This window comes from Rhinoderma darwinii, chromosome 1 (genome assembly GCF_050947455.1).
Source record: "Rhinoderma darwinii isolate aRhiDar2 chromosome 1, aRhiDar2.hap1, whole genome shotgun sequence".
In the NCBI taxonomy this organism is placed as follows: Eukaryota; Metazoa; Chordata; class Amphibia; order Anura; family Rhinodermatidae; genus Rhinoderma; species Rhinoderma darwinii.
The window spans coordinates 367,952,399-367,966,266 of record NC_134687.1 but is presented as its reverse complement, the minus strand read 5'-3'; the positions used below and the strand labels follow the sequence as shown (position 1 = coordinate 367,966,266).

At 42.8% G+C, this 13,868-nt stretch overlaps 1 protein-coding gene across 8 annotated transcripts in view; it reads left to right on the top strand.

Moving 5' to 3' along the window:
- The window catches only part of SMARCA2 (SWI/SNF related BAF chromatin remodeling complex subunit ATPase 2), a 274,747-nt gene that overhangs the window by 204,673 nt on the left and 56,206 nt on the right, over positions 1-13,868 (top strand). For all 8 annotated transcript variants that reach the window (XM_075827669.1, XM_075827687.1, XM_075827678.1 and 5 more), the window contains one exon: positions 2,649-2,726. In XM_075827669.1, coding sequence (XP_075683784.1) covers positions 2,649-2,726 — 78 coding nt within the window. The remainder of the gene's footprint in view (positions 1-2,648; positions 2,727-13,868) is intronic.

The following is a 13,868-nucleotide window of genomic DNA, read 5'->3' as shown; positions in this document are numbered from 1 at the left end:
CTAGAACTTTTTTATTTTTTCGTCTACATAGCTGTATGAGGACTTGTTTTTTGCGGGATTAGTTGTACTTTTTAATAGCACCATTTTTGGGTACATATAATTTTTTTATTAACTTTTTTGGGGGGGATTATGAAAAAAAACCTGAAATTCCGCCATTGTTCTATGCGTTTTTAAATTGACTCCGTTCACTATGCGACGTAAATAACACGTTACCTTTATTCTATGGGTCGGTACAATTACGGCGATACCGCATATGTAGAGGTTTTTTATGTTTTACGACTTTTGCACAACAAAAACACTTTTGAACTAAAATTATTTGTTTTTGCATCGTTGCTTTCCAAGAGCCGTAATTTTTTTTATTTTTCCATCAATGTAGTGATTTTTTTGGGCTTGTTTTCTGCGGGACGAGACGTAGTTTTGATTGGTACTGTTTTGGGTTGCATGGGACTTATTGATTCATTTTTATTATGACTTTTTTGGGGGGCAATGGAAAAAAATTGCAATTTCGCCATTGTTTTTTGCTAAATAAAATCACTTTTTATGGAAAAAAATGGTTTTTTACTGTAACTTTTATTATTAATCTTTCACATTTATTATTTATTTCACTAGTCCCACTAGGGGACTTTACTATGCGATCTTCAGATCGCTGCTATAATGCTTTGGTATACTTCGTATACCAGAGCATTATTGCCTGTCAGTGTAAATCTGACAGGCAATCTGTTAGGACGTGCCTCCGGCGCGTCCTAACAGGCATATGTCCAGGGCAGACCTGGGGGCTTTTATCAAGCCCCCGGCTGCCATGACACCCCATCAGAGACCCGTGATTGCATTCGCGGGCCGCCGATGGGTGACAGAGGGAGCTCACTCCCTTTTGTAAACAAAGTTAAATGCCGCGGTCGCTATTGACGGCGGCATTTAACGGGTTAAACGGCCGCAATCGAAGTAAACTTCGATCGCGGGCATTGGACCAGGAGCTCAGCTGTCATCGGACAGCAGAGCCCCGGCTCCAGCCTGCACGTGAGACCCGTGCAGGACTTAGACTAGGCGAACGTGAAAAGGCGTCAGCCTAGCCTAAAGCCCCTTAGTGACCAACGTAAAAAGGCGTATTGGTGGTCACTAAGGGGTTAAGGCTTATTCACATGGCTGTGTTTGGTGATATACGGATTGTGTGTCGCCTGCATTTCCTGGACCGAAAACTGTTTAAGAAGCTGGGCTCCTAGCATCAGTTTTCTATGATGCTAGGAGTTACTGCCTCCCCGCGGGAAAACTGTCCTGTACTGTAATCCTAGGCAGGGCCTCCTAGCATTATAGATAACTGATGCTAGGAGCCCAACTTCTTAAACAATGTTCGGTCCGGGAAATTTGCATTTTTCTCTATTAACCCCTTCCTGACACTGCCTCATTTTTCAAATCTGACATGTTTCACTTTATGTGGTAATAACTCCACATATCCAAGCAATTCTGAGATTGTTTTCTCGTGAGACATTGGACTTTGTTACTGGCAAAATGTGCTTGATACATTCGGTAAATGTAAAAAACAGCAAAATTTTGCAAAAAGTTGGCTCCCGGAGGTGATGGTGCGGGCTCCGCTCCTGAGCCCGCACTAGCACTGCGACGTAATAGTACTGCACTTTGCGGGAAGCCCTGCCCGACAGTGCTGTATGTATACGGCGGATGTCGGGAAGGGGTAAAGATATATATTACAGAGTTACTTGTACTATTGATTAATGCAAAGTTTGAAAAATTTGTGACCATTTTTAAATATAAAAATCAGACCGGCCACGAACTGTTCTGGTAAATGGTTGTCCCTCCAGGGCTGAATTATTTCCCCTCTCATCTAGTCATAAAGGTTTCTGCATAATTGCTTAGTTCTACTTGTCACTGAACAAGCGTATAATAGACCGCAAATTGTATCTTTTTAGTTAACAGAATTAGGCCCCATGCACACGAACATATTTTTTTTCCTCCCGTAAATGCTGACTTGTCCCTCTTTTGACATCCCGTCAGACCTCCCTGGATGACGCGGCAGTCCATGTGACTGCTGCAGCCTGTGATTGGCTGCAGCGGTCACATGGGATGAAACGTCATCCCGGTAGGCCGGACTGGAGGAAGAAGCAAGGAGTTCTGGGTGAGTTAACTTTTAATACTATAAACTCCAGCGGTAGTCACTGTCCCGGGTGTTGAAAGAGTTACTGCCGATCAGTTAACTCTTTCAGCAACCTGCACAGTGACTCCCCTGACGTCGCCTAGCAACGCTCCCGTAATTATGGGAGCACACACGTAGCCACCCGTAATTACGGGAGCCCCATAGACTTCTATGGGCCTGCCTGTGCCGTTATTACGGCCTGAGATAGGACATGTTCCATATTTTTCAACGGCCCGGTCACCTTCCCGTAAGCTAACGGGAACGTACCCGTGGCCAATAGAAGTCTATGGGCCCATAATTACGGCTGTTTTTATGGTCGTGTGCATGAGGCCTTACCCTTTCACTTTCTGGGATCATTCTGTTGACTAGTGTGATAAATTCGATCTCTAACCCATACTTGCTAAGAATTAAAAAATTTTTTGCTTTATCATTACTCTGTTCTTCATATGATCATTTGCTACAAAAGTTACATGTTCCATTCTTTTATTTAATGCTTTGCCAGGAGGAAGACGAAGTTCCGGATGACGAGACGTTAAATCAGATGATTGCACGCCGTGAGGAAGAGTTTGACCTGTTCATGGTGAGCTTTTTGTAACCTGCATTTCTTGAATTGCCTATGCTTACTTTGCTTGTATTTCAGATGAAATAAGGGTTCACGCTTACCATTTAAAACGAAACATATTTCAACAGATTGCCATACTTTAGCACCAAGTTGTTGCCACTATATTTAAAACACAAGGGGTATAAGTTAAATCTTATTTACTGGCGATGTTATAAATCTAAAATCATGGACCATGAGGGTATGTTCACACGCTGATTCAAAGACGTTTTAAAATACAAAGCTGTTTTCAAGGAAAAACAGCTCCTGATTTTCAGACATTTTTTTTAAGCCACTCGTGATTTTCACAGCGTTTTTTACGGTCGTTTTTGGCGCTGTTTTCAATAGAATCTATGAAAACCCGCTCCAAAAACGTCTCAAGAAGTGACCTGCACTTCTTTTTCTCTACCGTTTTTTCACGCGGCCGTTTTTCATAACAGCCGAGTAAAAAAACGGCCCGTCGGAACAGAACGCCATTTTTCCATTGAAATCAATGGGCAGATGTTTGGAGGCGTTCTGCTTCCGGTTTTTCGGGCGTTTACGACACGAAACACGGCCGTCTGAACATACCCTCATACTCAAATGCTTCCATTCCATTGCAGTGTTCATAGTAGCAGCCTCGCCCGATAAATATTTCCAGCGATTACAGACATGACTTCTGGGTCCAGGACATAGGTCAGGACCTCCCCAGGCACACGCAGGCTATCCTACACTTGCTACCGCCAGCTAGGTAAAACTGTTCTCTGCTATAAGGAAACTCCTAGTGAGATGTTGCCCTTGAAAAAGAGTATCACTGAAAGCCCAATCTCCTTTTTGAAAGTGGATGCTTGATATAATACTGCCCCTAGCATTCATGCTAAGGTTATATAGTAATTCTTTAGTCTGCACGTTCACTTTATTTACATTATTGCCTTTGTACCATAGGCTGTATGCAGTGAGAGAGACTGCTTGTGGTCTTCACTTGCCCACCTATGGTACCGTGGGCAAGTAGATTTCAACTGCAGTGGACTTTTGTGAAGCAGCTATATTACATCCTGCTTGTTTCCATATGTCCGATAGTTATAGTACAGGTATAGTCTATAGGCCAGAGCATCGTTATAAAGGACTACTCGCTGTCTCTGACTGGGAATTATGGGGAAGGGGGAACTCAGCAGCACTTTCAGTCATGTTAGTTGCAGCACCAGCATTGTCAAATGCGATTTGCTTGACTGTACATTGCCTATTTGTCAGAAAGATTCTTGACATCCTCCTCTGATCCCTTTCGTTGACGAGTTGTTGACGTCCACAGGATCCCATTTTCGCTGTATGTTTTTTCTCGATCACACCATTCTCTGTATATTCTCGACATCATTGCAGTAGAAAACCCAACAAGGTTGGCAGCTTTTAAAATACTGGCCCTGGCTAGCCTAGCCCAGATGACCATGCCTTGTCCACTCTATTTTCCTATTGTAATGTGGATTCACACTAAAATCCACGTTTCTTTGCCATGGGTCCCCCCATTTCGGGCTACCTATTTAGAGAGAGAAAAGACCTGTAACAACACCTATAGTGGATAATCAATCGAATTCTTAATTTGTCAGGGCGCATCTTAACAATTCAAGATGTGGAATATATGAAAAAGGGTCCCTCGTGTGTTCCTACCTGCAAGTTTGACCTGTTTGTGTGATGGCACAAATTATTATTTTATTTATTTTTTTACATTTTTTTAAGTTAAATGACAATTGACACTGCTATGAACTGGGGCTCAGGCAGGATGACCTACCAGATCTGAGATTGCTCAACTCTTTATGGGAGGGTGGACATATGGGAGGGGAGTCAGAGTCCTGGGGGAAGGAACCTTCACTGACCTAAGGCTTGCATAGTTTAAAAAAAAAAATCCTATTGGGGAGGGTACATCGATGGACGTGGTTTTTGGAGGTAGTTACTGATCGTTTGAAAAATTTGCATGTAGCACAGACGCAATTGAACTTTAGTTGCTGTGAACAAGAGACCCTTGCAACTTTGGATAAGTTGTCCCAAGTTCTGAATGACACTATAGGTTATGGTGTCTTACAGGTGGACCCCACCAACTCATTTAAAACAAAACTTTCCAATATTCTCACAAGCAAAATGGCAAAAGTTGATTGATAACAATGAGTACCTATTTTTGGCATGTATTCTGAAACGGGAACCCTTTTATAGTCTGCCAATGGTACTTAAGGAAGTACTTCTGCAGAAAAGTGGACCAATTGTCCCTGGAATAGCATTTGCCTAAATCCTTTACCGCATACTGAGACCCTTCATCTCCTCTTTGCCATCACATGTTAGACACGATTGATGGATGCCTACGGAGTCTGTAGGGGATACAGTGTCAACCTGGGTATTATTTCGCAAACTTGGACAGCTCCATACCCCACAACATCGGATGTGGGGCTGTAGAAGACTTCCTACAAAGTAGAGGTACCCCTCTTCACAAACACAATCTGTTCGTGACTGAATTGTTGCATTACGTACTGGAACATAATTTCTTTACGTTCAATCAGAACTTTTTCCATCCGCTCAGAGTCCTGGCCATGGGGAGTCAGTGTACACCTACCTACGCAAATCTTTACCTGGGCTGGTGGGAGGAAACGAAAATTGTGTTCGGTGAGGGAGTGGATGAGTGGAGGTCGTCGGTGTTCATTTGGTTCAGGTTCATAGACTATTATTTGGATTGTGCCCAAGGAGTAACTTGACTTTGTGGGAGTCCTCCATAAAAACACAATGTTATCAGAAAACGAGCACCTGCATACTAATATCTTCAGGAGAACCACGGCAACAAATAGCTTTTTGAGATGGGATAGTTGGCACCCACATGCCCTGCGCAAAGGGATCCCCAAAGAACAATAATTGAGGGCTCACAGGAATTGCTCAAGCATCCGCGATTTTAAGATCTCCGTGGGGGAACTAAGGATTGATACCTAGATAGCATACTAACATGCCTTACAAACCAATAAAGAACAATTGTGAACCCTAGAATCTGAGCATACAGAGGTGTGAGAGATACTCCAAACATACTGGAGCATTCTAACATCTTTGCAGCATGTCCAAGATCTGGGTTAGAAGTGATCAAAGAGTATTGTGCTAAAAAATCCAAAAAAAAAACATGTACGCCGAAATGAAACCAATAAAAATTACAGCTTATTCCACAAAAAAACAAGCCCTCACACAGCAACGTGCAACGGAAAAAGAAAACATGACTCTCTGGGTTAGAAGTGATCAAAGAGTATAAAGTACCCCAAAATGTTACCCACAAAAACTTCAGTTCATACTGCAAAGACCAGCCCCCACCCCACACCAGCAGCTAGATCAACTGAAAAAATAAAAAAAGTTATGGCTCTTAGAAAATGGTGACACTAAAATGATGGGTTTTTTTGTTTTTTATTTTAGAAAAGAGTATTTTTATTGTCGGAAAGTAGTAAAACGTAAAAAAAATATTTAAATTTGGTATCACTTGTAACTATATCGACCCACAGAATAAAGTTAACATGTTGTTTATACAGCACAGTGAATGTTGTAAAAACAAAAACGGTGCTAGGATTGCTGGTGTTTATATTCCTAGCCTCCCAAAAAAAAGAATTGTGCTAAAAAAAATCACGAACACAGAAATGAAACCAATAAAAATTACAGCTTATTCCACAAAAAACAATCCCTCACGCAGCTGCATCAACGGAAAAATAAAACCTGACTCTCTGAACGCAATGATACAAAATGATGGCCCAGGCTAATTTTTTAGGTCCTGTAGTTTTTCACTAAAATCCCCACATCATCATTTGCTAGACCCCACAGGTGGACCCCGTAGATGCAGCGGAGATGAGTACACTTTAGGGCCTTGTGCTGCTTATAGGTCTAGTGAAGAAGTCCAATTTGGCAATACTGGAGCGTAGATATTTTGTACAATACCCCGGATTTACCACATAGCCGTGTCCCATGGTACATAAAGCTGGCCGTGGACATCGTACAGATGGTATTGTATAACGCTTACTTGCTATCACGATGTGCAGGTCAGTTTGGAACGTTCTTTCAGTTTTAAGAGGCAATTATCAAGGCCCTAATATTTGGGAACCGGGGAGGGCCCAAGCATATCGGCCCCAAAATGTCATCTCCACTGGAAAAATCCGGCCTATGCATAAAGGTTTGGTTAAAAGCATACCACACCAATCCATGGATTTTTCATTTTATTATTCATTCACCCCATTATTACATAATCCGTTTATGCCCTGATGTACTCCGCACAGCTTACATATACCCTGATGTACTCCGCACAGCTTACATATACCCTGATATACTCCGCCCAGCTTACATATACCCTGATGTACTCCGCACAGCTTACATATACCCTGATGTACTCCGCACAGCTTACATATACCCTGATGTACTCCGCCCAGTTTACATATACCCTGATGTACTCCGCCCAGCTTACATATACCCTGATGTACTCCACCCAGCTTACATATACACTGATGTACTCCACACAACTTACATATACCCTGATGTACTCCGCCCAGTTTACATAAACCCTGATGTACTCCACACAATTTACATATACCCTGATGTACTCCGCACAGCTTACATATACCCTGATGTACTCCGCACAGCTTACATATACCCTGATGTACTCCGCACAGCTTACATATACCCTGATGTACTCCGCCCAGTTTACATATACCCTGATGTACTCCGCCCAGCTTACATATACCCTGATGTACTCCACCCAGCTTACATATACACTGATGTACTCCACACAACTTACATATACACTGATGTACTCCACACAACTTACATATACCCTGATGTACTCCACCCAGTTTACATAAACCCTGATGTACTCCACACAATTTACATATACCCTGATGTACTCCGCACAGCTTACATATACCCTGATGTACTCCGCACAGCTTACATATACCCCGATGTACTCCGCCCAGCTTACATATACCCTGGTGTACTCCTCACAGCTTACATATACACTGATGTACTCCACACAACTTACATATACCCTGATGTACTCCACACAATTTACATATACCCTGATGTACTCCGCCCAGTTTACATATACCCTGATGTACTCCGCACAGCTTACATATACCCTGATGTACTCCGCACAGCTTACATATACCCTGATGTACTCCGCACAGCTTACATATACCCTGATGTACTCCGCACAGCTTACATATACCCTGATGTACTCCGCACAGCTTACATATACCCTGATGTACTCCGCACAGCTTACATATACCCTGATGTACTCCGCACAGCTTACATATACCCTGATGTACTCCGCACAGCTTACATGTACCCTGATGTACTCCGCCCAGCTTACATATACACTGATGTACTCCGCACAGCTTACATATACCCTGATGTACTCCGCACAGCTTACATATACCCTGATGTACTCCGCACAGCTTACATATACCCTGATGTACTCCGCACAGCTTACATGTACCCTGATGTACTCCGCCCAGCTTACATGTACCCTGATGTACTCCGCCCAGCTTACATAAACCCTGATGTAGTCTGCACAGTTTACATATACCCTGATGTAATTTATGCAAAACACTTGCAGGGTCAAAATGCTCACTACAATTCTAGATTAATTCCTTGAGGGATGTAGTTTCGAAAATGGGGTAATTTTTTGGGGGGTTTCCACTGTACTGGTACCTTAGCTCAATGCAACATGGTGTCCAAAAAACGAATCTTGTCAAATTTCCACTCCAAAAACCAAATGGTGCTCCTTCCCTTGAGAGCCTTGCTGCGTGTCCAAATAGGATCACATATGGGGCATTGCCTTACTCGGGAGAAACTGCGTGACAAATTTTGGGGTGTCTTTTCTCCTGTGTTCCTTGTAAAAATTAAAAATGTTGAGCTAAAATTACATATTATTGGAAAAATGCAGATTTATATTTTCATGGCCAAATTCCAATAAAATCTATAAAACACCTGTGGAGTCAAAATATTCAGAAAGCTTTGCACATGCGACATGTCTCCCAACAACAAATTCAGCAGAATATTCGCTCAAAAAGCCAGGAAAATAAAACCTTCAAAAAAAATAGTGCTGCAAAATCAAGTGAAGCAAGTCTATGCTTGAAAATAGGCAGTCAATAAGAATATATGATTTGTGAAGCTCACGATTAGTTGAGATCACAAGATCGTGCGTAAGGCGTCAGAAGCTTAGTAAAGTTGCTCCTTCAGTTGATGTTAAAGACAAGTTGCACTTGAAGGATCTCTATTATTCGTTAAGACGAAATATCCATCTAAAGACCGAATCTGTATCCTTGTGCTGGACCTTGGCGTTTATCGGTTGATTTTTACCTACATTCTGGTTTATTGTGGATGTTTGCGAGTATATGAAACTCATGGCTTTTCTCTATCTGGTACCATTACGTTATTACACCACCAGTAGATTTTCTCTGTTCCCTAAAAGAGGTCCTCCAAGTGCAACATCAACTTAAAGAGCAACTTTACTAAGCTTCTGAACCCTTATGTACGATCTTGTGATCTGCGCAAATCATATATTCTTATTGCCAGTCATTGACGGCAAAGGATTTGCATATAAGTATTAATAATAATCCTTCTATTTATAACTTTGTTAGTTTGTCCAATTGCTTTTCAGCCTGTAAAAATGGAGGGACTATTTTAATAATTGGCTGTAATTTCTAAGAGGTTAATGCAAGATTTTTGTTAAGCCCCTCAAATTAAAGCTATATCTATATTGCTTGTGGTAGTGTACAGAGGCTAAATGATGAAAATTGTCACTGTCCAAACTATACAAACTACCCTTATAACTCCTTATATAGACACTGCTACCATTGAGAAATCTAGCAATTTTTTTAAGTTGTATTCCAATCTCAGACATTTTGTGGCGTATCAAAGGTCGATAGATGCGGGTCCTATCTCTGGGACCCAGAACGATCTTTAGAACGAAGGCCCCATGACTCCCGTATTACCTTCTGTTGCTGGTCCCTGGCCACTGAGTTACAAGGTGGTTGGAAGTACGAAAACCGCTCAGCTTTGCTGAGCTACGCGATTTCCATAACTCGCATAAAAGTGAATGAGAGTTACAGAAACCGTGTACCGAGTATTGAATTTTTTTTTTAAAAAAAGTAGCTCGCTGTGTTATACTGTTTCTGTAATTCCTGTTCCTTTCTATGGAAGTTATAGAAACCGTGTAGCTCTGCTGTTGCCGCACTCTCAGTGGCCGGAGAGCAGTCCAAAAGCGGATAAGATCGGGCGCCATTTATCAGTGCGACACTGGCCACATATCTATGAATTATTATTTATTTACCCCATTATTATACCCTGATGTACCCCTCACAGCTTACATATACCCCACATTATAAACTGAAATACCAGCAAAAAGCAAAACAGAACAACTACCAAGCTAAATCTGCGCTCCAAAAGCCAAATGGCACTCCCTCTCTTATGAGCCCTAAAGCATGCCCAAACAGCCATTTACGTCCACAGATATGGCATCGCCGTACCCGGGAGAACCCGATTAATATTTTATGAGGTATTTGTCTTCAGTGGCACAAACTAAGCACAACATATTGTGCACTCAAATGGCATATCAGTGGAAAATTGTAATTTTCACTCCGCACCACATTAACAGCATGTCGTGGTGTGCAAGGGGGATGTATGGAGCGGGCTCACGCGCTGAGCCCGTGCCATACGTTGCGGGTGTCAGCTGTGTATTACAGCTGACACCCGGGACTAACAGACAGGAACAGCGATCGCGCTGTTACAGGAGCCTGTAAAAAATGACAATATACTGCAATACATTTGTATTGACAAAACAGATAAAAACAAGGGGACATATATACAAAAACACCGAAAAAGGCTGTGCGTTTCTGACCTGGCTTGTGTCCATTTGTAAGTATGGCCTTTTTCGGTGTTTTTTTTTTTTTTAATAGTATTGCAGCGTATTGTCGGCGATATAATGATCGCTGGTTCGAGTCCCCTAGGGGGACTAATAAAATGAGTAAAATAAAAGTAAATTTTATTCGTGAAGAAAAAAATGTAATAAATATTTAGAGTCCAAAAGAAAACCCTTTTCCCAATTTTTTCACTAAAGCGATGTAAAAAATACACAATTATTATGGCTGCGTCCGTAAAAGTCAGAACTATTACAATATACCATTATTTAACTCGCACGGTGAACGCCGTAAATAATAAAGAACATAAACCGCCAAAATCACTGTTTTTTTTTGGTCACCTTCGCTCTAAAGAAATTTTTTTTACTAAAAAGTGCTCCAAAAATGGTACCAATAAAAACTACAGTAGGTCCCGCAAGGAATCAGTCCTCACACCACTCTATTGACGGAGAAATAATAACGTTATGGCTCTTGTAAAGCGGGGAGTAAACAACGAAAATAAAAACGCAAAAAATGGATCAGTCCAGAAAGGGTTAATTAATTTCTAATTTAAAAAAAACATTTTTGACCGCATGTGGGGTATAGCCGTACTCGGGAAAAATTGCTTTACAAATGTTGAGGTGCTTTTTCCTCCTTTTATTCTTTGTAAAAATTAAAAAAATCAACATTTAGTGGAAATAATGTTGATATTCATTTTCACAGCCTAATTCTAATAAATTCTGCAAAAGACCTGTGGGGTCCAAATGCTCACTTATACCCCTAGATAGATTCCTTAAAGAGGCTCTGTCACCACATTATAAGTGCCCTATCTCCTACATAAGGAGATGGGCGCTATAATGTAGGTGACAGTAATGCTTTTTATTTAAAAAAACGATCTATTTTCACAACGTTAGGAGCGATTATGGTTTATGCTAATGAGTTTCTTAATGCCCAAGTGGGCGTATTTTTACTTTCGACCAAGTGGGCGTTGTACAGAGGAGTGTATGACGCTGACCAATCAGCATCATGCACTCCTCTCCATTCATTTAGACAGCAGAATCGCGTTCTTACTAGAACATGATCTGCAGCCACATACACAGCGATTCTGCTTGATTAACGTTAATCCAGTGTCCTGATAATGAATACACATAACCATCCAGCCTGGACGTCATGTGTATTCAGAATCCTGACACTTCTGAATCTTTTCTGTGAGATTCCAGCAACGGATACGAAATCTCGCGAGATTACGGAGGTAAACGAGATTTCGTACTTTGCATTAATTCGTGAGAAACGCCTATGGGGATAAAACACTTTCTGAATGCTGTTTTGTATACTTTAAAGCAGGGGTCTCAAACTCGGCTGGGTAAGTGGGCCGCATATAGAAAAAAATGTGAAGTTGACGGGCCGCATTACTTTCAAATTTGATACATTACAAAATTATTGTTAATTAATTAGTTATTTGAGCTACTATAACAATACTACATTACTATATAAATAGCGCAAGATTTCTCCACGTGCTTATTTCAACAATCCAGTTTTCGGGTATGTGCACACGATAACTAGCTTTTACGTCTGAAAAGACAGACTGTTTTCAGGAGAAAACAGCTCCGTCGTTTCAGACGTAAATGCTCCTCTTCGCATTTTGCAAGGCGTCATTGACGCCTGTAATCTTGAGCTGTTCTTCATTGAATTCAATGAAAAACGGCTCAAATTACGTTTCAAAGAAGTGTCCTGCACTTCTTTGACGAGGCAGTCATTTTACGCGTCGTTGTTTGACAGCTGTCAAACGACGACGCGTAAATGACAGGTAGTCGGCACAGTACGTCGGCAAACCCATTCAAATGAATGGGCAGATGTTTGCCGACGTATTGGAGCCGTATTTTCAGACTTAAAACGAGGCATAATACGCCTCGTTTACGTCTGAAAATAGGTCGTGTGAACCCAGCCTTAGTTTACGTGTCGCTAAATGCAATCCGGCAGCTCAGTTGGCGCAGACACAAATGTCAAAATTAGGCAGACGCTTTTTAGATGCTGCCACAGTGCCCTCTGTAGATGCTGCCACAGTGCCCTCTGTAGATGCTGCCACAGTGCCCTCTGTAGATGCTGCCACAGTGCCCTCTGTAGATGCTGCCACAGTGCCCTCTGTAGATGCTGCCACAGTGCCCTCTGTAGATGCTGCCACAGTGCCCTCTGTAGATGCTGCCACAGTGCCCTCTGTAGATGCTGCCACAGTGCCCTCTGTAGATGCTGCCACACACACCCCTTGTGGATAGTGCCACAGACACCCCCAGTAGATTGCTCCATTGGGGCTCCCTCTAGGAGTGGAATCCCCAGCCAGAGTGTTGCCGATGCTTTGGCCAGGAATTCCTCTACTGGAGGAGCCGCTAATGTCACTGTTCATACACAGTGATGTCAGGGGATCCTCCTGGACCGGAATGTGATGTCAGGGGTAACCCCAGAACGGAGCACTAGTATAGGCTCTGCTCCGGAACTCTGATGTCCGTTGCTTCCCCAGTGTCCATATTTGGACAGTGATGTCAGGGGCTTGCCCAGAGCTGGATCCTGGAGCAGAGCCGCTTCTAGCACTCTGCCTGGGATTCCAGCTCCTCTCCTGACATCACTGTTAATATATGGACATGGATGTCAGGGGCAACCCCAGAGCTGGAATCCCGGGCAGAGCGCTACTCCTGACATCACTGTCCAGCTCTGGGGAAGCCCTAGACATCGCTGTCCATATGTGGACAGCGATGTCAGGGTATTCCACAGAGTCCCAGAGCAGAGCCTATGCTAGCGTTCTGCCCGAGACTCCGCTCTGGGGAAGACCCTGACAAAACTGTCCATATATGGACAGCAATGTCACGGATTTCCAGAGAGTACCGGAGCAGAGCCTATGCTAGCGCTCTGCCCAGGACTCCGGCTCTGGGGAAGCACCAGACATCGCGTGTCCATTCATGGACAGCGATGTCAGGGGATTCCACAGAGTCCCGGAGCAGAGCCTATGCTAGCGCTCTGACCGGGACTCTGCTCTGGGGAAGACCCTGACAAAACTGTCCCTATATGGACAGCGATGTCAGGGATTTCACAGAGTACCGGAGCAGAGCCGATACTAGCGGCTCTGTGTCCCGCGGGCTGCTGATGACAACCTCAGGGGCCGCATGTGGCCCGTGGGCCGCGTGCTTGAAACCCCTGCTTTAAAGGGTGCAGTTTTGAAAATGGGGTGTTTTATGGTGTTTTTCTAATATATAAGATAGAC